Here is a 26,346-nt window from a genome sequence, read left to right as displayed (position 1 = left end):
TTCCCACAGAGCCAACCTGATAGCTGGCTCTCAATGACAGTTGTGACCACTTAAGACAGCAAATTTGTCATTGCCATCCTTTCAATCAAAGAGTAGAATTTTATACATTAATTTAGTTGGTTTTAATTGTATGCAGCATAGCTAGAAGAAAAGATTCAAGAAGTAGTTTAGTCTGGTTGTGTGCGATGGCAGGGACTGGCTTTGATAATCCAAGATTGAGAAGCAGGTATATCAGATGCTGGTGATCAAGGAAGGTGCAGCTGAAGAACATGCTTACTCTGCTGTGACACTGTGTAGCTTTAATTTGTCAGTCTGAGGTGCTGGATAGCAGTTCAGCCATGGCAGTGAGGAATTCGGAGTGCACTGCCTGCCCAGATGGTTATCTGCTTCTCAGGAGAATTGTGCAGTCCACACTGGGCGCAAGGCAAAACAACAACAACAAAAAAGACAAACAGAGAATTTAGGTTTTGAACTTGGATAATTAACCATTAACATTCCTATTGTATTCATGCTGTGCAGTGAATGTGCGAGAGGGAAGAATGGGATGTTATAAAGTTTAACAAGTGGCTGGGAAGTGACCTCGTGGATCCTGCACTAACAGTGTGCCGTGAGCTCCCATTGAACCTGCACCTAGCTAAAATATTCCTAGACAAGCTCCAGCCCCCAGGCGCTGCTTAAAGTACCACATTCTGGAGTTTTCCCTGTTTTGGGAACACCTAGTAGGTAGTGTGACATCCCCTCCCTCCCTTCCCACCCCAAAAGTTTTCAAACGGGAGGAGGATTTACGTTAAAATAAATCTGAGAAACGATGCGCTAGAGCACTCCGAGTTTGTTGGATGGAAAAATTAAGTGTGTATTTGCCTGGCCTTTGAGCTGTAGAATAAAGCGCTGAGTATTCATACTCAAATTTAGCGTTATCTGGTTAACAAAACTGATAGTTCATAGTTTTTAGAATAAAAAATCCTTTCATAAAAATGTTTGTCACCTATAGAAATAGTAGAAACGATCTAAAATGTTTTAAAAGCTATGTTTGAGCTCAAAAGTAATACTGTTACGTACTGTTATGAATGTTTGACTGAATCACATGTATTTTACAAGTATGTTAGACTAAAATTTGATTACTGACCAACCTGTGAGGCCAGTTTGGGCATGGATATTTTTAGTGAGATTCATTCATGTTTTAATCTTTTGTCTTCTTTCTTGGTTACACCTTTTTATGTTTTCTGAGGAATAATTTACAGCCACAAAGCATATGTGAAAGAAATCTATAAGCTTGTCTGAATTCCTTATTTTTATGAAAAGTAGTAAGTTTATCAAATAAGCAGGTTATGAACTACAGGAGAGTCAAGCTATGTCGGCATGCAACAAGTTTGTGTCCTTGCTGTCTGCTCATTCTGCATGCTATAAAAAATAAAAACTGTATTGCACAGAGCTTTCCTTGGGTTGCCACTGCTACAGCAACCACTTCCTCGCTGAGTCCGATCCAATGACTCATTGAGAGTTTTGTTGTTTGGGTAGTGGAAGGTCTTGGGGTAGTGAGAAAGGAAGCAATGCTATCTCTAACTGTATTTCTAGACAACGTGTGTGTGTGTATTTAGCTTTTGTGTGTGTAGTTTTGGGGGCTTTTTTAAATTACTGAGGTCTACAGCAGAACGCTCCAGATGAATTCTCAGACTTTTGTACAAAAACCAGCTTTTTCTAAGGTGCATGCATTTAAAGTTTTTGAGCTATATGTTTTCTTTTTAAGATGTGTATCTTTGATAGCAGATTACAGCCCAGAGTACTTGCATAAACTGTAATCTCGTGATTATCTCAGAGCACTATGCTGTGGTCTGAAGGACTAGAGGAAGAAAACCAGGTTCTCAATAAAGATGTCTATTTATACACTTTGTTGTTACGTCTTTCATCTTTATTCCCTGGTGCTACTGTACACCATGAACTCTTATACCCAGAGGATCCGTTCCAGATGACGCAGCTGGCTCTAACTAATGAGGAAGTGGTTAACTTTGGACTAGAAAGTACAGAAAAGCTGTTTGTTCACTTACAAAGCTCTCCGGAGTCAACAGGAGAGTCTTTCCATTGAACTTGACGGGATCAATTCCAGCTGAAGTGGCCTCTTGGAAACCTCTCTGTAGCAGAAATTTTGAACACCAAAGAGAATTCTTTGTGGTGGAAAGGAAGATACTCCCACTTTAGGAGTATTGAGAAATTGTTTTATCTGTCACTTGTGGTATAGAGTATGCACAGTCCAGCACAGAAGCAGGAGCTACTCACTCTTCTGCTGGCACTGGTGATCAGTACTGCTGTTGCTGGTGTCCAGCAGAGCCAGGGCAGCAGTATCTGTCCTAGAAGAGTTGTTTGGTTCTCTGGTGTATTGTCACGGCTCCGTTTGTAACATTGGATTCTCTTACATGCTATATATCTTCATTGATAAATTGCCAGCTATGACTTACAGCTCCCGTATAACAAGACTGTAGGTATCTCTGCAGAATATAGAGATAATTATTTGCTGTATAAGCTTGAGAAATGATATCCCATTTAACCCAAGCATTATCACTTTAACTCTGTTAGTATGGATAAGGTCCTTAGAGAAAGGTAATTACCTTTCTGTGTGTACGCTTAAAATGATATATTGTGACCATGTGAAGTTTTGAGGGATTATGTTTGGCCCCTTACAAATGTTTGAGTTTTTAATGAAACTGTTGTAAGTTTGTTTGCAGTCCTTCAATTTACTGGATTCATCAGAATAATTACATTGTATCATTTCTAATACATTATGTCAGACTTTTTTTTTATTTTGGTATGGCAGATGTTATTTTGATATCAGCTTTAAAATTTATTCTGGCATTTTTAAAATATGATAATTAAAAGTGCATGTGGAAGAATATTGCATTGAGATTTCTGTAGCAAGATTTTTAAAATCCATGCACTCTAAAGTTACAGCATATTTTAAAAGGTTTGATTTCTTTAATCTTCCTAAGTATGATGAGCTTGTGTAATTCTTCTGTATTGGTTAAAATCTACAGTTTTGTTGTAGTTTTCCCTCTGTACTGTTTCCAAGTTCTGTTCCAGAGGAGGTGCTGGTTGTGTTTGTGATGTTCTGGACTTTCCTTACAGGATTTGTGTGGGATCTGACACTGGTCAGTCAAAACAGATAAGCACTGGTAGAATGCCTAATGCTGTGACACCATCTGTCAAAAACATCTGGAGACCTTATAGCTTCACATATCTGGATTATGATAAAATTGAATTAAGCCTATAGAGTCCCTTGGTGGTAATTCTTTGCCTTCATCCTCCTTTTATTCTGCATATGGTATTGAAAGAATGTCTGATCTGGAAGCTTTGGAGTCTGTCAGTTAGTCAGGAATGCAGTCCTTCCTGGAAATTTTACTTCTACTTACGTAAGAGCTTTCGTTCTCTGTTGTGCTGGAAAGCAGCAATTCTGTTCATCTGTATATTGTCAAAGTACTGGCACTTTTAAGGTGGAAAAGTTAGAAGTGAAAGGTTCTGTATTCTGTGATTAATGTAGACAAAGGTATTAGATGACAGACACACGTTGTCCCAAGCATCATCACTTCGCCAGCATGTGCACTCCACGGACGTCACAGCCACACTGCATTCTGCAGCAAACTTCAGGTTTCTTGCCCGAGAGTTTTATTTGGCAGCAGTTGTGATTTTCCATAAGTCAATAGCAAACAGATTTCTACCCTAAATCTACTTACTACTTTTATTAGAGACTTCATGCATGTAAAAAAGGCATCAGTGCAAAAGTATTACGTTGCTACAGTAGTGACTTATTTTAACATGGGGGGGGGTGTGTGGTGTGATGTGTGTGTCACTTGCAGATTTGTGCTAATGAACCACAATGGGAAAACTATCTTCTTTTGGTATTAGCTTTCAGATTTCAGTGTATCTTAAAATCTGGGAATGAGGAGGAAAGTGTGTCTTCATTTCCTTATATAATTCAAGTCTTGCTGTCATGTACTTCCTTTCATCAGAGGACTTTAGATAACCTTAATATCTTCATCACCCTAATCTCTAGGTTAGATGCAGAGATGCAGGAGTGACCTCAACTATTTGCAGACACAGAATTGTATCTTAACATTATTTTATATTCAGGTTGTAGGCATAAAACAAGAGCATTTTAAAAATCCAATTGAAGTCAGTTTCATTTTAGAAGATCAGAATGTAGGATGAAGTATTTGTGATAATCAAAATATTCTGGACTGTGAATATATTTTTGTTTCATTGGAAGTAGCAAATAAAATTTTACTTTCTTCTGAATAAGATATCAGAATGCAGGTTGGATTTGTCTTGTTCAGCTTGCAAATAGTAGATACTAAATCCTGATGATCAGGATTTTGTCATTTTAGGTTGTGTATCCTAAGGAAGTTCTCCTTTTTTCACATTTATAAGCAGAATTCTATGATGCAGAATTATTCCCCTCTGTGATTCTGGCAAAGGTCATGGAGTCCTTTGTAGTCTCTTTGGTGCTTCTAAACCCAGAGTTTACAGGCAAAATTTTTTCCTGAAAGCATCAAAATCTTTGTACTTGAAAGTTGATGGGTTTGGTGTAAGAGATTTTTGTAAGTCACAAAAATGAGTAATTACTGAAGAAGAGTAATTAGAGAAAAGAAGCCTGAGGGGAAGTTCTACTTAAACATTGAGCAAATACCGTTAGCTCTGCAAAAAGAGAAAAATAATTTCTAGAAGTGTGAATAGATGTACCAAACGTGTGTGTTTGTAGTTAAACCTAACTCCTGAGTCCATTTCTGTGCTCCAGTGAATTTTGAAAGCGTCAAAGGATGTAAGCAACTCAGAATACTCCCAGCTTAAACTAAGCTGAATTAATATAAGTAAAATTTTAAAAATCCTGTGCTTCAGAGAAGTTAACCTTTATGTTCAAACTCAGCTTTTTTGCTCATGCCCTTTGATGTATTGCATTGTCTGGCTGCCCTCATCACTCTTTTTCTAGCCAACAAAAATTATATGCACAGTACGCAAGCTCAGTTTCTCTTTTTTTCCTGCTCAATCTTATTTTTTAGTGGAAAACCATGTAAGAAATTTTGCTGTCTGGTTTGATAAAGCAAGCTTCTTGATCGCCATCACTAATCCATGGGAAATGTTACTTTTCACTGTGAGCAAAATAGACTTAGGTGTCACCCCATGTGCAGGGCTGGTGCACGCTGCTGAAAAAGAGATCAGTGACGGTGATCAAGACAGAAGCCTACACATTTCCATTTTGAGTTTTCTTGGAATATCTGAACTGGAAATAGTATTTTCCTGGAATATCAGGAAAAGAGTTTGGATTGCTAAAAAAAACTTAAGTAACCTCTACAAAAACTATGTTGAAATTTTACTTCATTTTCCTGCATTCTTGGTTAAAATTCTAAGAGATTAACTGAACAGCTTCTTGAGCTTCAGCCTTCAAATTAACTACCATCTCATGAATGAGTTGTGGTTATAAAAATATGCTTTTGTATTGACTTAGAAAAAGCATCAATAATATTTGATGGTTATCAGACCAGTTTTGCACTATAAGACAAGAATTGTGCCTGGAAAGCACATTTGTAATTAAGGTGTGGCATATTTGTGGCTTATTCCGAGGCAGGTACTCATAAATAGGGAACAGCAGATGTGAAGGGTGTTTCAGTGTGCCTTCCTGACAGTCTGGTTACAAGTCGTCAAGTGACACAGTAAGTCCCTTTTAGCTGTTCTTTCTGGTTTTGTGAACAGAGGACATTTTAGACAGCCTCCTGGAAATGCATGTGTATCCTTTGTAGAAAATACATGTGTCTTCATAAATCTAAATAATAGAATATTGTTAGTATTTATGTAAAAAGCACATAGTTTAAACAGTTGAAAAATGTAACCAGCTGACTCACTGTAAAATACCGTTCATAAAACCTTAATTCATGAAACCTTAATTGTTAATAAATTCTTAAAAATTGCATGAGCTTGTACACTCAGGATAAACAGCTGGCTTTTTTCAATAGCACAGCTGGTGTAGAAGCATAAAATTGCTACCATTTGAACAGGACATGAGCTATATTTGGCAAAACATTTGCATGAAAGCTGAAAATTTGCAACCTAATTTTCACGTATTTTGATTTTCTTTGTACACCTATTAACCACAGATCTGAACCTGTTCCTATTGATTTCACTATCACTTGTTTAGGTTGTAAGCCATTATGTGCCAGGATACTGTATATTTAGAGTAAGCCATTTTTCTTTAGCTGTGTAAATACTAGCGGAGGATACGGTCTCTCTGAACATCCAAAATGTTGTTGCTGAACTGTCATTCACAGGAATTTAAACAGATAAAGTAACTTAAGGATGTAATTTCTTCCTTGAAAAGGCAAAGCAAACATGAAAGCAGTAAGAATTATGCTTCACAGCATGCAAAAGTCAACTGTTCCTGCTGCAACTGTTCATTTGTGAGGCTACAAAAGCATGTTCCCATGAATTTGGGCAATACTAAAGAAGACTGCTGATGCAAGTCTGCAGATGTGTAGTGCACTGTGAATCACGGATGCATGCAGGGATTAACTGAAAGAAAAATTTCAAGCTCAACTCTAAACTTTAACCAATCAGATTCTTTATATATTACTAGGGAAAGTGACATTTATACCACTAGATTATTTGTACGGGTTTTTTGGGCTCTCAAATCACACCAGTGCATCATACTTACGTTCAAATTTTAGGACCCAGACGTTTACAGTTGTTGTTATAGCCTTCCTGCTAAAGCTTTCTATAGACCTTGTTCATCTGGCTGTTGTTTTAAATGAAATTACATGAAACCATTCATTGTATGCTAGTTTAGAAAGTACTGTCACCTCCGTGACAGCTCATTCTGTCTTTTCCTCGTTTAGCTTTAATTTAGTCTAAGGACTACTAGACAGGGAAATGACTGCACAGGCAAGGTCTGTTCCCTCATTTGCACTGTGATGAAGCAGAAGACATCGCTCTGCCAGAAAATTTATCTTTACTATTCAATTGGTGTAGGAAGTCTTACACAGATTAATGTCCTGAGCACTAATGGCATTAATCACATAAAATCATCTGTAAACAAAATAAGCCTCTGAAATATTTAACATTAATTCCCTTGCATCTTATTTCTGCCACTGTTAGTGAATACTGTCTTGATTTCTCCTATGGCTTCTCTTTCTCCTGTGCACATTTTTCTCATTGCTGGTGTTTTTCTGTGTTGCTCTGTTATTCAATTCATTTGCTTCCTACAACTGATTTTTGAGGCAATTTACACCTCTAATATGTTTAAACCCAAAGGTAAAATGACACTTGAAACTATGGCACTCACTTAACTGTGGCATCTCGCTAGTAATCTATAACTGGATAAGGTCTGTTGTGTAGATTTTTGGTGTTATTCCTTCTTGTAACAAGTCCATCCTGCTGTTGTTTCAGAAGGTTGATTGATCTTTTGTTTAGGTAAAACCAGATTTGCTTTTGAAGGCAATAATTTTAGAAAGCTACCTTTGATTCTGGAGTTTCTTCCTTGTATTTGTGCCTCAGGAACAGCTGTTTTAAAATTACAGTTCATAAAGCCTCTTTGCACTTAGGGTATTTCTACATGGCAAATAGAATGCAGTACAAAGGTGCCCGGTTTGCTCTGAACAGCTTTGATACTAGAAGTCAAATAATTTGTTGGTGCAGATTCCACACTGCTGTTCAGCCAGGCCAAAGGAGACTTAATACCAGTTCCGTGGTGGTCTGGGTATCTCTGCAAGGCACCACACCAGGCAATCGGAACACACCCCTTCAGCGTTCTCTGTTCACTATTTGTGCTTTCCTTGCAGATTTTCCCAGCAGTCTTTCCCAGCAGTCCTCTTTTTGCATGGCTCTAGCCCACAATGTAGTTACTTTACCAGGAAAAAATCACTATTTTAGAAATATAAACTGCTGCCTTCACACTGGTAAGTTATGCTACGTAAGAGACCTCCAAGTTCCAATTTACAGCGAGTTTATTTTCTTCCCGAACATGGCTATCTAGGCAAAGGGAATTATTAATCCAGTGGCAAAAAGTTTTCTAGCTATGCAATGATTACAAGTCTGACTAATTTCCCTCCATAGCATTGTCCTGCAGTAAAACCTTGAGGTCGCGGCTAATGAGAAATACTCACTTCTATTGCTTGCAGGGTAGTAGCCCTGAGATCCAGAAGTCCAACTGAAACAAAATCAAAACAAACAAAAACCTAATTCAAAAAGCAGGCCAAGTAGAGGCCAATAGAAATCCACCAGTACATGAAACATCAAATACCAGTACATCATACGTTCCTCTATGCTAGTTAAAACCAATGTAGGAATGTTAATAACAAGGAAGACAAATCACCTTGTCAGAACCTGGAGCTTGTCTCATGGAAAAGATTTTCTTAAATTGTTCTTAATAGGTATGAGTCGTCATCTACACGAGGATGGGGATCAGAAAGCACAATCTTGGTGCTCCATCAGCCAGTGTTGGAATTGCCCACAGGTGAGGGCTCTGCTTTAACCTCCAGATGAGCATGAAGATGCATTAGGCTTCGCCCATTTTAGAAGGCAGACGGAATGATGCCTAATAACAGTAATAACATGAGGGATTTATAGTCAGCAAGTAAGATACGAGAAACCACTTCTGTTTAAGTAATTACTGTTTAGAATTTTTTTAAATTATATCTACGTCTTGTGGTAAAAGCTCTGAGCTGGAAATCACTAGATTGAGGCTAAATTCCCTGTTCTATCACAGACAACTTTTTTAAAGTTGAGGTATTAATTTCTGTTTCAATTAATCAAATATAAAATAAGGATAATACTTTCTTTGCCTGTCTTCAATATCCAGCTGTAAGCTTTTCATATTTATGGCAGTGTGGGGCTTAGGTTTTAATCAGGACCTGGAAGCAATGCTTTCTAACATCAAAACAAAACACACAATAGGAAACTATCCTCCTAAACAAAGATACTTACTCAAGCAAGTACATTTTCATGGAAGTTATTCTAGAGATAAAATATCTCTGTAAAAATGCTGTTAAGAGATTGCTTAGAGTGACAGGCAGTGCATGTTTAAACAAGTAACTTAGCTGGGGATCACCATGCTTGTCACATGGTGGTACGTAGAGGAAAAATTAGAATTTGTTTTAAATCATTCTAAACATGGAAATTATTACACAAGTGCTGAATAATATTCCTATTATTCTTTTTAGTTAGAAAATGGCCTGAAATGAAGTCTTGGAAGACATTCACCAAAGAGCACACCAACAGTCTTCCAAAGACTGTGACTTGAAAATAAATCAGAGACTTATCAGTCCATTTTAAAATAGTTTTCTATTAATGAGACAGCATTCTATTAATCAGAATTCCTTAATCAAATTGCTGCTGTTTTGCCATAATCAATGTCCTTGGATTCAGTGTAGCCAGATACAACTGGTGATGAAGTTGATCCATTATATTTTCTTGCTAGAAGTAAATCTTTACTAAATTGAGGTCAATGACAACACACCTACTGCCATCAGTGGAGGCAAAATTGTGCCCTTTATAGCTGCCTCTGCAAAGCAGCACGTTTGCACATAAGTTCAGATTTGTTTCAGTTTAGTTGTAGCAGGTTCTCTTCTTTTTTTTTTTTTTTTTTTTTTCTGTTTTACCTTTGCGGTTTTCTGAGGACAGGATTAGAAGCCACCGGCATGTTTTAGCATGAATCACTGGGTGAGAAATACTTCCCATTGTCAAAATGCAGTGTGCGGAACAATTGTTACCTTTAACAGGTATAAAAGACATGCAGCATCTTCTGGACTCTGGCTTCTAACTGCAGGGAGGGATCTCACTACTGACTGAAAATAATAAATTGCAGAAATTGAAATGGCAGCAGCATCCCTGATGTTTTAGTTTAGTTATAGAAGAGTAAACAGGTGAAAGGGTTCAACAATTCTTTTGAATATGAGAATTGCTATATAAGATGAAACCAATGATAAATCTGTTACGTTTTCTGTGAGAATTTAGGTAAGAACTTCAAGGAATGGTAAAGAAAATTAATATTATGGATACCTTTGGCACAATTTCTCCTTTGAGGGTATGTTACTTTTTACATTCCATGTGAAGTTTGGAAAATTGTACTCTAAGACTAGTATTAAGTCCAAAAGTGAGCAACAGTCAGGCTGAAAAAATGCAGGTGTGTTTGTACAATGATTTCTTTTGCAGCTCCTGCTGAAGACAATGGGAGTTCTCCAATTGAAAGATGTGTAGGGTGGACACCCTTCTGTGGTTTTTTTGTGGGTTTTTTTTCCCCCTCCTGTCTCAAGAATGCAAAAAAAATTATTCTGATCTCACTTGTAATTTTAAGCAAATTGAGATTGACCATCGTTATGCTGTTGCTAACATAAACCTTGTTTTTTGTATGACTGAACTCCCAATACGCAAACACCATCTGCCTGTTGAAGGAAAAGGGAATTCACCACTGAGACAATGCGGAACTCATTAGGAGTTGAGAAACATCAAGCCTACTGCAAAAGCTATGTAGCAATATCCTTAGAAATCTCTAACTCTGCATTCAGTGCCTGCGTTTGTTGAAGTTCTTCCTGTGATACTGAAGAAATTTTCCACTGTTAAACTGAAGAGTTTCCAAACAAAAGCTTTCCTCCAGAGCCAATTTCAGATCAGGTGCCACTGTGTGAAATTTTACTGACTTCCTTGAAACATTATATAGCCTTGGAAAATTATGTTACAGCTAAGAACACGGAAATTCAGATTGTGATGGAGCAACGTAAATAATAGTGGCACGTCACTTTACCCTTGCAGGAATAATGAGTATTTCTTACTCCTGTAAAATGTTTCTTGAGTGATATTTCTCCGCGATATCAACAGGAACTTAGAAAAAGCTGTGCCTTTATTTTCAGGCATTTAAATTTAGCAAGTTCTAAAAGATACACCTTTGCTTTGGATTTCATTCATGTAAATATAAACATACACTTTTTTAAAAGTTGATTTATCTGAAATAAGTTGTGTGCTCTCTGGTTTAGCAAAGTACTCTATTTTTGGAAGTTAACTTTCTTATCATCAAGCTCTAAAATGATACTAAAATTGTATAAGCCAGATAAAAAGAAATTAATAGGATGCAAAAGAGCTAAGTTAACTACCTTGAAGTACATGTAAGAGTATGTTCCTTTTGCAGAATACAGCTGCTTTCTAGCAGGACTGCAGAGTCATTTGAGTAGTTAGGAAAGGTGGGTACTTCCACCTGCCCGGGGTCAGGTCTGTAGGTATGGAAGGTCATCGCCTGGGGAGAGGTGAGTAGCAGTCTGGTTCTTACAGCAGAGCTGTCCAGTACCAGTTATGGTGCCTTCTGGTTTCTTCAGCATCTTCCAAGTGAAAAGTGCCGTGCTGAGCTGCCTTGGATACCCTCTGTGAGATGTTGAGTATAATTGGGAGTGTGTGTGATTTTGAGTCTCTTCAGAGAAGTAGAACCTTTCGCTAAGTACTGACTATGCAACATCTGTAAAGCAATTTCTGCTTGACAGCACTGATCATCAGCTGCAGAGTGCAGCCTAGTCACTCTTAGCCGTGCGCTGGGATTGATTTACTGTCTCTGTGATTTGAACTTCTGCTAGTGTTTTATGGGAGTGTGGGTCCACGAAGGAGTAACAGTCTGTTAGGAAAGCACGTGATGTTATAGGTAGATAGCTGATTCATGATGCTGGAGCAAGCGAGTGCTTTAGTACAACCCCATTGTTAGTTGTCGGTGTGAACCTACATTCATCCTGAGGTTTCTGAGCTAATATTTCCAGCAGAAATGGAGATGTCTGGATTTGACCATGAAAACTAAGAGCAAAATGGCAAAAGACTACATGCAAGTAGGAAATCAAAGCATGCAGGGATATGTGCAATTATGAAACGATTTCCAGAGATGACGATGGCAACTAAAAGTCATAATTTTATGGCATGGCAAAAATCTCAATAGAGATCTCAATAGAAATATTGGCTTTGTGGCAAATCGTAATTCCTCTCCCCTCACCTAACCTTTTCATATTCCACGGGCTATAAATTACTGATCTCTTTCTTTCCATTAGAAGATAAGCACCTTATCACCTCTCCTCTTTTCTAACATCCTTATCGCTCCACAGGCAGTAAGTATCTTTACTCTCAGGTGGTCTGATTGATATGTATCTAATTAAAGGCAAAACATTTTTTCTCAAATTGCCTTCAGCTTTGAAGTATGTTGCTTTGATTTCAGACCTGAAGAACAGCTTCATGTGCCTGGAAGTTATCTTTTTTCAAAGTGTACTAGTTGATCAAATACAATATACTACCTCTGTCCACAAACTTTGCCTTACCTGTATACCAATGCATTCATTTATTTTTAATGAAAAAGAGAAAAGACAGCTTTTCATGGAACTACTTGAAGGGTAGGTGTGAGGACTGCAGCTCTTCAGAGCCTTGAAGATTAGGACAAAATGTTCAAATATGATGAGAAAGAGAAGAAAAGGATTCAGTAGAGACTAAGGTAGATAACTGGATTAGCAAGAAAAATAATTTTAGGACTTATCTCTTAAATGGGGACATTTTGTGTGAAAGAAGTACCAGAGATGAGAAAGCTGAATATATAGGCAGGAGGTAGTACCAGCATCAAATTGTTTTAAATAGCATTATTCTACTTATCATTTTAATGAATGTCTTAGGAACGTTTGTAGGTGGTGAGAGGGTAGATTCTCCAAAGTTATATAGGATATTTTTAAAAAGCCATTAATTCTCTCTAATTATGAGTAGAAAGGAGAGGAAGAAACATCATGTGCGTAACACTGAAATTTCCAGGCAGTTCCAATTTGCATAGCCAGCACTTACACAGAGATTTACTGATTTTATTTTTTTTTTTTTTCAGATGTTACAAGGGTCACACAATTAATTGACCTGACCCATAGGGCATTTGCTAGTTTTATGACAACTGTATCTTTTGGGGGTTTTTTCCTCCCAGTCCTCTTCTTTACTAGTTCCAACAAGTTTTAAGAGTGGGTTATATTCTTCACTGCAAGGAGGTGTTTCAAAATAAGTAATGGAAAAAAAATCCACTGAAACTACCTAATTAGATTAGAGGAAAAGAGAATAGATCCAAGTTACTTTATCCTTCCCCTAGAGCACCTTTTTGCCCTTAAAGAACCTTTTTGTAAACTTGAGGCATTTTTAGTACTTTGGAACGATCTTCTGAAAGGCGCATTTTGATGCAAATCATTCACTTGCTGTTGCAGTGTGTGGCTGGCCAGGAAGGAGTTGGTGTCCATTCAGTGCTAGAACAGAAATCCCTGTTCCCTGAACAAATGATCCCGCAAGGTGCAAGTTCCAAATTGCTTACCTTCTTGTGGCCTGCCTGTTGCAGGGGAATGAAATAGCGTTATGTGGAATTTAAGAATTTCTGTAGGGAGCCCTCCATGGTCCTATTCCTTACGTTTTGTTTAGTAAGGCTGCCTTGCTGTTGTTAATAAGGTCTGTCTTGGTTTGGTTTTCCCCCTCTGCTAATTGCTTTTTTGATTTGGGCTTTAAAGTATGTGATAGGATTGCCGTTCATAATACGTAATAACCACAAGAATCTCTGAGGTCAGACTGTCACTGTGCTTTTGTTTGTTTATGCTTAGCTGGTACTTGGCAGCTTGTGGCATTCTCTAAATTAACAGGTTGTTCTTTGTATTTGAAGTGATTGATGTGATTGAAGTGATTAGCATGTATATGCCTAAATGAATAATTCTGGGGGAGGGAGGGATCCAAATGGAGAAAACTTGATAGGTCCAAAGAGAGTTTGTTGTAAGAACCATGTTATGTTCAGGAATACGGAACGGACGTAAGTGAGGATAAAATCTCAGACCAAAAAATGTATGGGAAAGTACAGTTTTACTCTAAAATCTTTGCTAATGAAGGTTAAGGGATGTACTTTTTGTTACATTTCTCTAGAGGCAAAAGCCCTGGTGTAGGTGCAGACATACTGAGAAAAAATTCAATTGCTGGTACAACGATTTATTTTTCTGTGATAGCAACATCGGGTCAAACCTCTTGGGTTTTGGCTTCCAAAGTAACTCAAGAGCCTATAGAAAAAGGACCATTTAAGTGCTTAAATTAATTTTAATAATATTGCCAAATCACTTGTCTCAAACTTCTTTTTTGAAGAACTTGGAGTCTATATGTTTCTTTTTCTTAAGAGCTGGTGCTCTTGTTTCTGTGAATGAGCAATAGTTGTCCTGAATTTTTTGCAGGGCTTCAGTATTTGGCATTGTGTTGGTGTGAGGGGGGATTCCTGTGTCCCACAGAACTTCAAGAGTTCACCTGCTGGTTAAAAAGCCCTTGCATGTCAGCATGTGGAAGCAGTAGGTCATTTATTTATTCCTAACATACATAGTTAGAGTCTAAAATTAAAGGGCAGATCTGATTCTCTACATCTGTATACACATGAGTTTTGTTATTTTTTCCACAAGTGATGCCCTAGACTCAATAAGGTAATGGGATAATGGGAGGTCCCCAACTGATAGGTCTAAATGAAGCTGCGAAATCCTGGGTTTTGCCCTTGAACTACCTTTTATTTGCGCATACTGCCGTATCATTGTGTGCCATTGGCTTTTGAATACATGTGTATTACATAAAGTTAATATGTTGTTCTTGATTTTGCTTTGCAGTACAGAATTGGACAGCTGTACATGATAAGCAAGCATAGCCATGAGCAGAGTGACAGAGGTGAAGGTGTGGAAGTGGTGCAGAATGAACCCTATGAAGATCCAAACCACGGCAATGGTCAGCTAACAGAGAAACGGGTTTATCTCAACAGGCAAGTGCAGTAGAACTGTTTCCCTCAGTGTGGGCTGTAATAAAAATTTGCAAGACAATAGCCTTTCTGTTTCAAGTAGAACATGTTCCTGTGAACACGTGCTGCTTCCTGGCAGCCGCAGGAAGAAGGAAGGTGAAATAGTTCAGAGGCTTGAAAGAAGACAGCGATTAGTTGTCATTTCTTCTAGAGCATCTTTTCCAAGAGAAAGAACTCTAACTTGATGTTAAGGATGTACTGAAAATCAGAGCTTTTGTTTTCTTTTATACTTCACTGTCATTTTGCTTTCCAAAATTGAAGGGGGAAGCTGAAAAAATGAAAAACAAACCCGACAAACAGTCCACCCCAAACAAAAAAGAAAACCAAACCATTAAAATGGTTTAAGGGTTTCTTACTTCATGATAATGACACAAAGCCAGTATCCCATGTCTGGTGAGAAGAGATTTGCCTCAGCAAAGTTGATTGACATTGTGAATGGGCTTGTACAATGATGACCTTCTGTACCAAAATAATAGGGTTGGAACATGATGGGAAAATTGTCTTTGTTTCCCTGAAGTTCCATCATTTCTTAAAGTGAAATATGTGTCTCTTTTTTATGGTGAAATAATACTGCTGAGGATCAATGCCTCCACACTCACAGGCCAGAGATGTGTTTATATTTTTAATTTTTTTTTTTTTTTATGGGGTCCTGTGAAATATACTGCTCAATCTGTTCCCATTTTTACTGTGGCTGATCTAATTGAATATCACTGCTTTTCTGAAGTGCTTCTGTTCCCCTGGGCCTGTTTCATTTTATTAAACTTACGCTCTGCAGCATTTCATACTGGGCATAGAAACACTACAGCTATTGCTTCTACATTGCTCCTCCACTGCAAACCTGACATATCTAACCTTAACTTAGGCTAAATTCAATCACCAGTAATGTTGCGCGCGCGCGCACACACACAAGTCCAATAATATGTATTTTGACACCATCTAATATTATTGTGATTGTAACTCTGCTCTCTCACAGGCTAGACACAGGACTTGAGAAAAATCAATAAATGTGTTCCTGTTGTAGAGCTCTCAGAAGTTGTGGGGTTTTTTTTTAATGTTTCTGGATATTTCTTTCCTTCATGTTAAAAAGAAGTAAGGCTTTAAGCGCTAACGAGTGTATTCAGAATGACCATTTCAGGGTAATTCAGAATTACCCTAAGGACTGTGTGCTACAAGGTGCATATGGGACATCCGTAGTATTAGGAAGCACGTAGTTTCTGGTAGTGCAGGCAATAGAACAAAGGATCTCTTGCCCAAAGCTGCGTACAAACACTGACAAAGAAAATCTCTGTGCCTACAACAACTTGGGAAGTTTACCTAAAGCTATGGTGGATGGTTAAGTCAGTTCACTGAGTTTAATGATAATTGTAAATATTCCTTGATAATCATGACCCGACTAGCTATTTAAATCTGGTTTTGGTGTCAGCATACCACCAGATAATGCAGTACTGTCAAAGCTTTGTGGAAAGGCTTAGCAGGTTTTCAGGCCACTATGGATTTGGCTGGGAGGCCAGGATCTCTCTGGAAGACTTCTCTTAAGGAGACATGCTGCCATACAAGATGTGCTGAAAACTTCTTCTCTGCCTGCCTCCCTTGAGGAACAGGACTCCTTACACAGGTTTTGCTCTCATCTTGTCTTCTTCCAGGGTCCACCACCCTAATAAACTTGCTAGCTTCACTTTATTTTGCTCTGGGCTGATCTCCTGAAGAACTTTGAGCTTATATATTTCAGTGGTGGTTTCTTGGAAAGATTTTTGCATTATTTTCATTTATTTTTTCTTGCCTGCTAATACTTCAAGTCTTGCAGAGAGGGTCTTCTTGCTGACCAATGGTTTCAGGTTTTTTATTTCTTCCTCCCCATGTGCTGAAAGACTGAAATTCATCCAGGGAAGGAAGAAATAAAAAATAGAATTAAAAAAAAACCATAAAATTGATCCACAGATTCCTGTGATCTGCTCAAACAGAAATACTATATTTTCTTTCTCTGAGTGGACCCTTGGAACAATTCATGTTTGTCTATGACTGTCATTTGATGGCAGCTCTGAGAATAACGTGTGTTTTGCTCATAAAATTATTTGGTTTGGAGATGCATCATAACAGTGAAGACAGGTAGACAGGCAAATATGCTAAAAACAACAATAACCAAAAAAAGTGCAAAACAAGCAGCTGTATGTGAACAAAGATATTACTAGTAAAAATTTCTAGTGTCACTGTAAGCCAGTTACACTGAGAATTGATTGCTATGTCTTCTCTCCTGCTGGAGCATTGTTTTCAGAAGCTGAAAGTCTGCATCCTCTGGTATTTATTATTTAGGTATCAGAGTAAAGTTTAGTGGGGATAAGAGAGGGAGCAGACATGCAGTCATAAAAAGACACTGACAGAGGCTGAGAAAATAAACAAAAGGTCCAATACAGTGAAGTCTATTATACAGTATGTAAAATGCTGCTTAAAAGATTACACAAGAAAGGTTTATGTAAAGAAAAGAATCTCGTGAGCAATGTCATCGCAGAGCAAAAGTCAATGCACTTGATGTTGAATCATCAGTGAACTCGATGTCTGTTGCCTCTGGACAAATGAAATATTTATGTGTAGCTAGGTCTTGGTTAAATAAGCCTCAATGATCCAAACTCTCTATTTGCTTCAGAAATTTGCTAATATGGAAAGTTAATTTACATTCTGCACACAGTTATCTAAACATAACTGTTTCAGACATTTACACTTGGAAAACTGAGGTTTGACAGCATCTACTTTAGTTCAGTAAAGGTTCAGTTTAAGGCTTGGTCATCAGCTTGACACAGCACCAGACTCACAGCAGTTTTAACTGAGTCCCACGTGCAGTGCTGTTTCTGGTCTCCAAAGGTCTGCCTGCCTTGGGGTGACTGGTGCTGCATCTTTGTTCCTGGCAGCTTCTGTCATTATAATTGATGTCATTAAGAAAAGGTTGAAAGATGAATTATCATGAACTTCCCTTTTTAAAATGTATGTTTGTTCATCACTTCTTTGGTACCTCATGTGACCAGAGTTCTGGAAATGAGAAAGCCAGGATCTATGATCCAAGATCCATGGTAAAGAAAATGTTCCCACTCTTCCATAGTATTATACAATTAACCTCTAATGAACTTTCCATGTGCTGTGTCCATGTATTTAATTTCTTACTTTACTGCTGTTGTACTGCTGCATTGGTAAGTTCTCTTGGCAGATTGAGCTCTGAGCTGTGCCATCAGTTCCATTATTTCTCCTCACTTCTGTGATTTACTTTTCCCATCAGCAAAATGGGACTAATACGGAGGTGTTTTGAGTGATTTGTTAATTTTAATATGAAAGCTTCCTACTCGGGAGCTGGTGTTGGTAGCGTGGGAAAACCTGCGTGCCAGGTGAGTCAAACATAAGGGTTTGTGTGCTGGCAAAGAATATGGAGGAAGAAGAAATAGTCTCTAAGAAGAAATAATGGAAGGGTTTGAAGTGGACTGGAATCACGTCCTTCAGAGCTCTTGTTAGAGAGTGCCTCCCTGTGGCTACGGGCGCTGTCAGACAGTTATGCCTTGTATGGTCCAACCTGCTCCCTGCATCCAAGACCAAACGTTTAAGGCCATAAATTCTTGAAATCTGCAACTTCAGTTTAATAATATATACAAGGCTCGGAGGTTGTTGCGCTGGCAGCACATCGCTGGCTTTGAGGGGGGGCGGGCAGGCTTGGTTTCAGACGTGCTTGCGGAGAAAGCTGAGACAATGCGTAGTCATGAGATGAAAACCCTGCTGTGAAGTCTAGGAGTCCAGGTACTGCTGTCTCCTGAGAGACACCTGTCAAAGTAGGAGCACGTTTGGAAGTATCTTCTCTTCTAAAATACTCCTAAGCCGTAACATATTCTAATCTTCTATTTTCTTTTTATTTTCAGCAAACTGCCTAGCTGGGCTAGGGCAGTTGTTCCCAAAATCTTTTATGTTACAGAGAAGGCTTGGAATTACTATCCTTATACCATCACAGGTAAGGAATAAAGCAGAAACGATGACTGATTTGTACTTTTGGGATAGTTTAGCTTATCTTCAGAAGCTCCAAGTTAAATACTGAGCCATAGATACGAAGTTCCTTTAACCACTCCTGTTGAACTGCACATACTATTGCATCTTATATTGACCAACAACAGGAAGTAAAGATTATAAGCCACGGACAAGTAAAAACTATAGAATGTTGTATCTATGCAATTTCTTCCTTGCAAAGAAAACATCAGGTGCTTAGATTTTTGTGCTGACTTGTACCCCTTTATTGTCCCATAGGCTTCAGTCAAATATAAGTCAGCAGACTATCTGACACGTTTTTTGATTATTAATGTATGTTTAGTGTAAGGATCTTGCATCATTGTTTTATTTCACATTTCTTTTTTTTTTTTCTTTTCCCTCATCATTCTGTTTTTTTACAAATGGACAATTGGAAATCAGAATACACAGTAAGTTTTTCTTCCTCTTTTTATTCTAAAAATAATTGTGAAATATAGTGGTCAAATCCAAACTGATTCATTCTTTATATAACTAACACATAATGCATTCAATAGTGGAACTTTATTTTAGCAATTTTTTTAAGAAATTTAAGGTTAAATTTGAAGTGTTTCTGTGGGGATCCTATAAATTATTTACCTTATTTTTTTATCACTTCAAAATAATTTGATGTATTTTTAGTCACTGACTGTAACAGAGATGCTTCTATAAAACAGGGCAAGGCTTTTAAGATTCCAGTTATTACGTGGAGACATGAGAACAGATTTTATTTTATTTATTGTTTTATTAACTTATAAAATGCTCATCTCTGGTATAGTATCTGGGAAACTGTACAATCTGTAGACAAAATTAAACATAATCTGGGCACAGTGCCCAGAAAAATCAGCCATTCCCTCTAGCAGAGCTAAGGCAAAATATAGCACATAAATCATGAGAAAAATTGTTGTAAATGTGCTGGCCTCAATAATATACAGTAAGTTTTCAGCAACCTTTGGAAGATGAGGAGGAGATGGTGAGAAAGTTCCAGGTGAAGGGACCTTTCAGAAACTCCTGCCTTGATTTAGTTGGAACTTCTGACTGCAGATAAAACATAATCCACTTGTTTTTCTTCCCGAAGTGCTCTAAGTGTTTGTGCAGATTTTTTTTTAAAACCAGTAAAGCATATGGAGAAGAAAAAGATTTTAATGTGATAAATGGGAAAGAAAAAAATTCAAGGGATTTAAAGGTTTAGATCTGAAAGCTGGAGACTTAGGAATTGAAACTGTGATCACCTGTGTTGAAAATCTAAAGTACCAAACTGTGCTTTTCAGTATGTACTGTAATACTTACAACATACTCTGTTTTGTTTCATATTTAAAATTCATTTGATTGTCATAATCAAATAATATCCCATAATGGACAGTAGCAATGAGGGGACAGATTCTCAGCTACTTTTGTTAGAAGATATCTTTAGTGGAGCCTATCACAGTTTATATTACTTAAGGGTTTACCCTTTGATAGCAGGTTTAAACTTGGTCTGGGAAGATGACACGTGCTATGTTGTACTGACGTCTCTTACTCTCTGTGGTATATTTTTTCTTTAGTGAAAGTAAATTTGAAAATTTTAATGTGATTTTTTTTTTTCTTTAACTGAAAGAGACAAGTAGAAAATTATTAAAGGGGTGATAGCAGACAGAAATATAGGTCTGAATTTGAAATACAGTACACTATCAAAACCAAACAGCAATGCTGTACTCGTAGAACTTGAATCAGCAGGTGATCTTTATCTGATCTGATGGGACAACACCTGGAACACATTTTGGTGAAGGTATACAGCTATGGAGATGTTCAAGAGCATCAGCAAAAACGATCGCAGGGTTGAATAGACTTGTAAAGAAAAATTAAATCGGTCTACAAATGTTGAAGGTAGGCAAAACAGTCACTAAGTGACAGTATAACTGCCTATGGGAGTTGGGGACTAATTACTCACCATGGTGCAAAGAAACAGAACTAGAAATATTGGGATGAGATTAAGGAAACTGTACTTCAGACAAACATCTAACATCTATTTTAATGGAGCTGATAGACTATGAAATTATCTTGAAGGGAAATAAAGAAAGCGTCTTTGCCTCAAACTGCTGAATCTGGAACAGAAATGTTAAATATACCACTGGGAATAATTCCTATCGTTGTCTGAAATATTCCTCTAAATTTTGATCTTCTATATTCATTAGAGAATTCTGAAAGAAAGAATAAACCCACAGACACTGCCCAAAATATGTAAGATAGCTTGGAAACCCTTTTCTAAATGATAGCAAATTCCCTCCCAAGGTCGGTGGGGCATCCTAAGAATTAAATTGGGCCTCACTTCAAGGCAAATTGATTCTAAAGGCAGGCCCATAATTGGGTAAATAAAACATAGTCTTACCAAGTCAAGTACATACTGCTATGTAGTATGTTCACACCTCAACCTTCTAAGTTCCATGCTAAATAAAGAGCAAGGACCTTAAAGGCTCAGTAGTGTTACTTATTTCGGTGTCTGTTAGTGATATGGAAGAGGATGTGAACAACAGATTGAATCTTGCTGATAGTCCTAAGATTTTTCAGTTGTAAAATATGAAGGCTGTTGGGAAATTGCATTCAGGAACATACACTAGCATTCAGAGATTCAATGCAGAATAATTTCAGCAATCTGATTTTCCTGTGGAAGTAGTATGGATTTCATAAATATGTCCTAATTTCAGGTGCTTAAGAAGGTCATCTTCAAAGAAAAAAAAGCTCAGCAGGCATGATAGTATTCTCTGCAGTGGTAGTATAAAAAGCCAAGAGTGAGTGGATGCATGAAAACAGGAATGGAAATTAGATCGTCATGGTGTTAGTACATCTGGGTCCAGTTATGATGGCACCTGCTTTAAGGGATGGTATTCTCTACACAGCAAGCCCCTGAATTCGACAGCAAACAACAGGGCTACTACCAAGCCTCTCCAACCATATAAATAATATGTAAAGCAAATGACACACTTCAAAAAAGGAGTTTAGCAGAACGATTGCACAATTGATGCTTTTGTGTTGTGTGATATGCGAAGTATTGTCATGTCAGGAGAGCGTTTTAGAACCTACCCTGTGCTGTTTGTGGAGCCTCATTAAAGCTGCAATACAAAAGATTTCCGATCAGGAAGATGAGACGTGGGTGATGTCCCGAGAAATGCTGTATCAAAGCTTGTGCTAATCCTCGCAAGCTTCCTGCTGATGTTGAGAGGGAGGAGGAAGTAGAAAAAATACTTTCGAAGCTGAAGCCAAAGGACGTCATCCAGATCTGGGGGCACTATTTAGAGAGCCAGACACGAGATCCTCCTATAAAGGTCAAACCCTTGTTTCAGTGTCCAGGGCATTACTGAAGAACTGTACGTGAGAAAGTGTCTGAAACTCAGGAGTTGCTTTGGTTTTGATCTAGTGATCAGAAACCTGACAAGATATCTTGCTAAAATAAATGTTTGATTTGTAAGTTCACTTAAAATTGTGATTAGGTTGATGTTAAGCTTGTACATTTGGGATGAAGCTGAAAGGGAGCCCTGTAGAAGTCACTCCTAGGGGCTCTGCTCTGTGAGCAGGTATAGGACCTGGGTGCTGGTGCCTCCTGTCAGGCTACACATGCTGGTGGGGAATGGTTGTTGCTAGCTGCTAGCTTTTGGAAAGAATTCCTTTGCTAGTCACAGCCTGGAGTCTTTTTCACTTGGAGGATGGAGGAAAGACCTTGCAGCTCTTGACAAACCCATATGTGCCAGCTTATCACAGCATTTGCAAATACGTATCTTCAGTGTAAAATATTTATGCTATTCTTAGATAATGTGGACAAGAATGACTGAACTTCCAGGGAGCTTTCTTATTTTTCTTTCTGAGGTTGTCCAGCTAGATTAGAAATTATTAACTAGATAGCAAACCTGTCTCTGTAGCAAACCAAACAAAAAAGGATTGCATAGAACTAAGTTTCTTTACCTGCATCAGGATACTGGTAGACAATAAGCAGCACAAAGCAAATATCCATTTGACCTGTTCCAGTGACAGTTGAGATTGTGGACAAAAAGAGAGGAGCCTCAAGCAAGCAAATAATCACATCACGAACGTATGGTGACATGGTAGAAAACTATGGCACAAAAAATTCATGGGATCAAAGTACACTGAAAAAATGAGCCTAACAAAGTTTAGCTGTCAAGTTGGAGTGCAGGGACGTTAGGAAAAATACAATTTAAGCAAACTCTTCTGAGTTTGGAGGTGTAGTTCAAGTGTTTACCAGGGATAATTTCAAATAGTTTTTGCTGATAATCTGAACACTTCAGTGTTGTTAGCACTATTTCAATTCCAGGGCTGAAATTTAAAAACAGCTGGACAATTTTTTTTGTGCATAATTTATGGCTAGCTGTTAGTTTCACAATTATAAGTATATAAAGCAAAATAAACACTAAAAATGGCATTTACTACTCTGCAAGAGGAAGAACATTCTTTCAACCTGCCAGTGTCTCAAATCAACTTAGGAACAGCATATAAATTCAGAATATTTATGAAAAACAGTTACGGGAAGGAAAGCAGGAGACAACGATTCCTTTGATGTATCACAATGACACTAATTCTTCTACAGTAAATGACTGAGGCAAATAAAATTATTTAGTCTGGTATGTGTCAAGGCCCCAGAGTGATAGTAGCTAAATGTTCCATTATTGACCTGCTGGCTTCTGATTACTTTTCAAAACAGGCATGTTTTGTGCTTCACTCAGCAGCTGCCAGTTTATCTATGAAGTAAATTATCTGGAAGGAATGTTTTTGTTACTTCCATAATGAGATGACTTGAGAAGGAAAAAAAAAAAAAGTTGTTTAAGACAAACATTGCAAGGAAGCTGTAGAGTGGGTTTTTTTCCCTGTGTTCTTTTTACCTGATTACCAGTACTTGAAATTTGGATGTAACCCATCCGTGTTCAGTGCACAAATGTTTCTCCAGCTTGAGTATACGAGGGCTGCATCAAAAGAGCAACACAATCTGTATTGCAGGATGAGAGCCCAATACAAAGTCACTACCAAAATTCCTCCCCTCTCACCCCCCAACTAAGAAGACAGGCTAACTCGTGACAGCGCTCTAGTAAAACACGTATTTCATTCCTTTAGAGATTCGAGCAAAAGGAAGGACCTCTGTAGTATATAAAAGAAACAAATAATATATTTTTAGAAAGCTGCAAACCTGTATTCTCATTTAATAGCTTAATCCCATTGAATCAGAGTAAATCAAACTGCTTGGGAGAATTCCCTTTTTTCCACCACTGGCTTGTTATAAAGGAATCCAAACCCCTCTCTGATTCATAGGACTGTCATTTTCACTGGTGCACACTGCTTCTGGCTTCCGTTTTTCCTCAATAAACAGGTTACTGTTTTTGTGTGTTGAAGAAGGAAATCCTAAGGGAAGGCAAACCCAGAGATAAGTGCTGAGTTTCATAGTGATCAGAGGCAACTTGTTAGTCGACTGCTTCATCTTCATGTTATTATATGTAATACAAACAAATGGTAGCTTTCTTTCTGAGCTTGTTTACGAGAGTTTAACTCCTTTGCTTATTTTCAAGCCCCCATTTTTTTTGCATTGTTCTTACTCTTTCCACTCAACACCACTTTTTCTACTCTTTGCTGCCTTCCTGTACTTATCTCGCTTTCAAATTCTCCTCCCTCTCATTGAGTCACATTTTCCCAATTCTGCCATCATCCTGCCCAGCCCTTTCCGTCTATTCTCTTCTGACTTTGTCATCCTGATTGATGCTACTAGCCTGTGTAGCAAGTAACCTGTATCACATAGCAGCTCTGCGTGCTCAGGTGCAGTGCTGCCCAGAGTATTCTGAAGGTAGTCAGTAACGTGGTGGCCATCTTCCATAAAACTCTGAATATTCAATTAAAGAAACTATCTTTATTCTTTCTGTAGAAAGCTGAAGGAAATACTGTTATTTGAAATCTGCTGGAGAGACATCACTATATTATCTTCACGTACCTTCTTGCATTTAAACTGTGGAGACAACATCTTGTTTATCCATATCAGTGTGTGATTTTGATTTTTTCTCCCGTATCGAGGTCTCTTTGTTCTTCCTCTCTATTGCCCAGAGGCACTGGCAGTCTCCTGTGTTACCTTGCTCCTCTCATTCCACCCATCCTTCTGGTTTATAAATGCCCCCCCGTTGCTCCAGGGCTGGTGGGGTGGGGGTGCCTGCCCCTTTCCCCCCTGCCCCTTGCTGTGCTGGGCATTCCCTCCTGCCCCATTGAGTCCAAGGACCTTCCACTACCCCACAGGCCCCATTTCCCTGTGCCTGTTACAGAGAAGTAGGGACTGCGTTTGTCTTTTCAAGGTTTTTGATCTTCAGTAAAGAAATGATTTTGCTACCCACTGATTCCCAAAACAGTGCCCAAAATTTTTGAATTCCAAGGATGTGGTATCTAGAAGTTATCTTATTAAAAAAAAAACTAATTTTGCTTGGGCAGTCTCACCTCACTGTAGCAGTTACTGTGTTCCTTACCTCGAGGCTCAGTGGAGATTGCTCTGTAAAGGATCCAGTTCCACCTGTATTGCCAAAATAATGTATATGTGGCTGTAGTAAAAAAAAAAAAAAAAAAAAAAAAAAAAAAATCATCAGTCTGAAAAGTGGTGGGAGATCAGAGAAAAAATTGACATGAAATGACTGCCTCTCCAGGCTTTTGTGTTAAGATTTAGGGGGATATGCTTCTGATGCTGAAAAAAACCAAACCCAGGTGGGATTAGTGTTTACTGTACAAAAATAACTCCCAAGGACTGTGGATTAACATCACAAGGAGCAGAAGAAGTGAAGTACCATAATGGGGTCCCTAGCAGTTCTTTGAACATTCTGCAGAAAGAAACCAAATGGAAAATGAAACTCCCTAAAACTATTGATGGAATAGCGCTCGCTTGTACAAAGCAGGTAACCCAGGGGAGAGAAACCCTTCTGTTACCCTCCATCCACCGTATTTACTGACAACTCCAGTGATGCCTGCAGCCACCTCGGGTGTAGTTACTACGCAGAGGTTATTTTTACAGTCATTTCCATAAAATGATTGTAAAACACCATATGTGTTTGACTCTCTCTTTAAGACTTTGGCAAGTGTTTTGGCATACTTTGGTTCTACCCTGTTCTTGTAAGTGTTGCTTATTGCTATGGCAACACTAATCAATCATCGTGCTAAAAATAGGCCTTTCATTTTTCAAGAGGTTATCTGGAGTGAATTGAAAATGCAACTGCGGTCTGTGTTTTCTGTGTGCTGCTTTCATTTCACTTTGTTTTAATCTGGAAATACCCATGCTTACGTGCGGTAATTACTATTACAGACTCTGGTTATACCTGGTTGTTTCCTTGAGCCTTAAACCTCTCCTAGTTCTTCCAAAAGGGGTGCCAAGTGTATGAATTTTAAGAAAACAAACAAAAAGCCCAGAATATTCTCCTTATTTGTCACAGGTGTACTGGATTATAACAAATTTTTAAGGGGGTTTATAACATCTAAAAAATCTGGAAGTGACA

The 26,346-nt window shown here is 38.1% G+C and overlaps 1 protein-coding gene across 1 annotated transcript in view; it reads left to right on the top strand.

Moving 5' to 3' along the window:
- Positions 1-26,346, top strand: part of PITPNC1 (phosphatidylinositol transfer protein cytoplasmic 1) — an 86,878-nt gene that overhangs the window by 24,348 nt on the left and 36,184 nt on the right. Inside the window, exons 2-4 of the mRNA XM_013299211.3 lie at positions 14,637-14,785; positions 18,715-18,803; positions 19,256-19,263. Coding sequence (XP_013154665.2) covers positions 14,637-14,785; positions 18,715-18,803; positions 19,256-19,263 — 246 coding nt within the window. The remainder of the gene's footprint in view (positions 1-14,636; positions 14,786-18,714; positions 18,804-19,255; positions 19,264-26,346) is intronic.

This window comes from Falco peregrinus, chromosome 2, assembly GCF_023634155.1.
Source record: "Falco peregrinus isolate bFalPer1 chromosome 2, bFalPer1.pri, whole genome shotgun sequence".
NCBI classification, from domain to species: Eukaryota; Metazoa; Chordata; class Aves; order Falconiformes; family Falconidae; genus Falco; species Falco peregrinus.
Note: the sequence above shows the minus strand (reverse complement) of the source record. Positions and strands in the feature narration are given on the sequence as shown.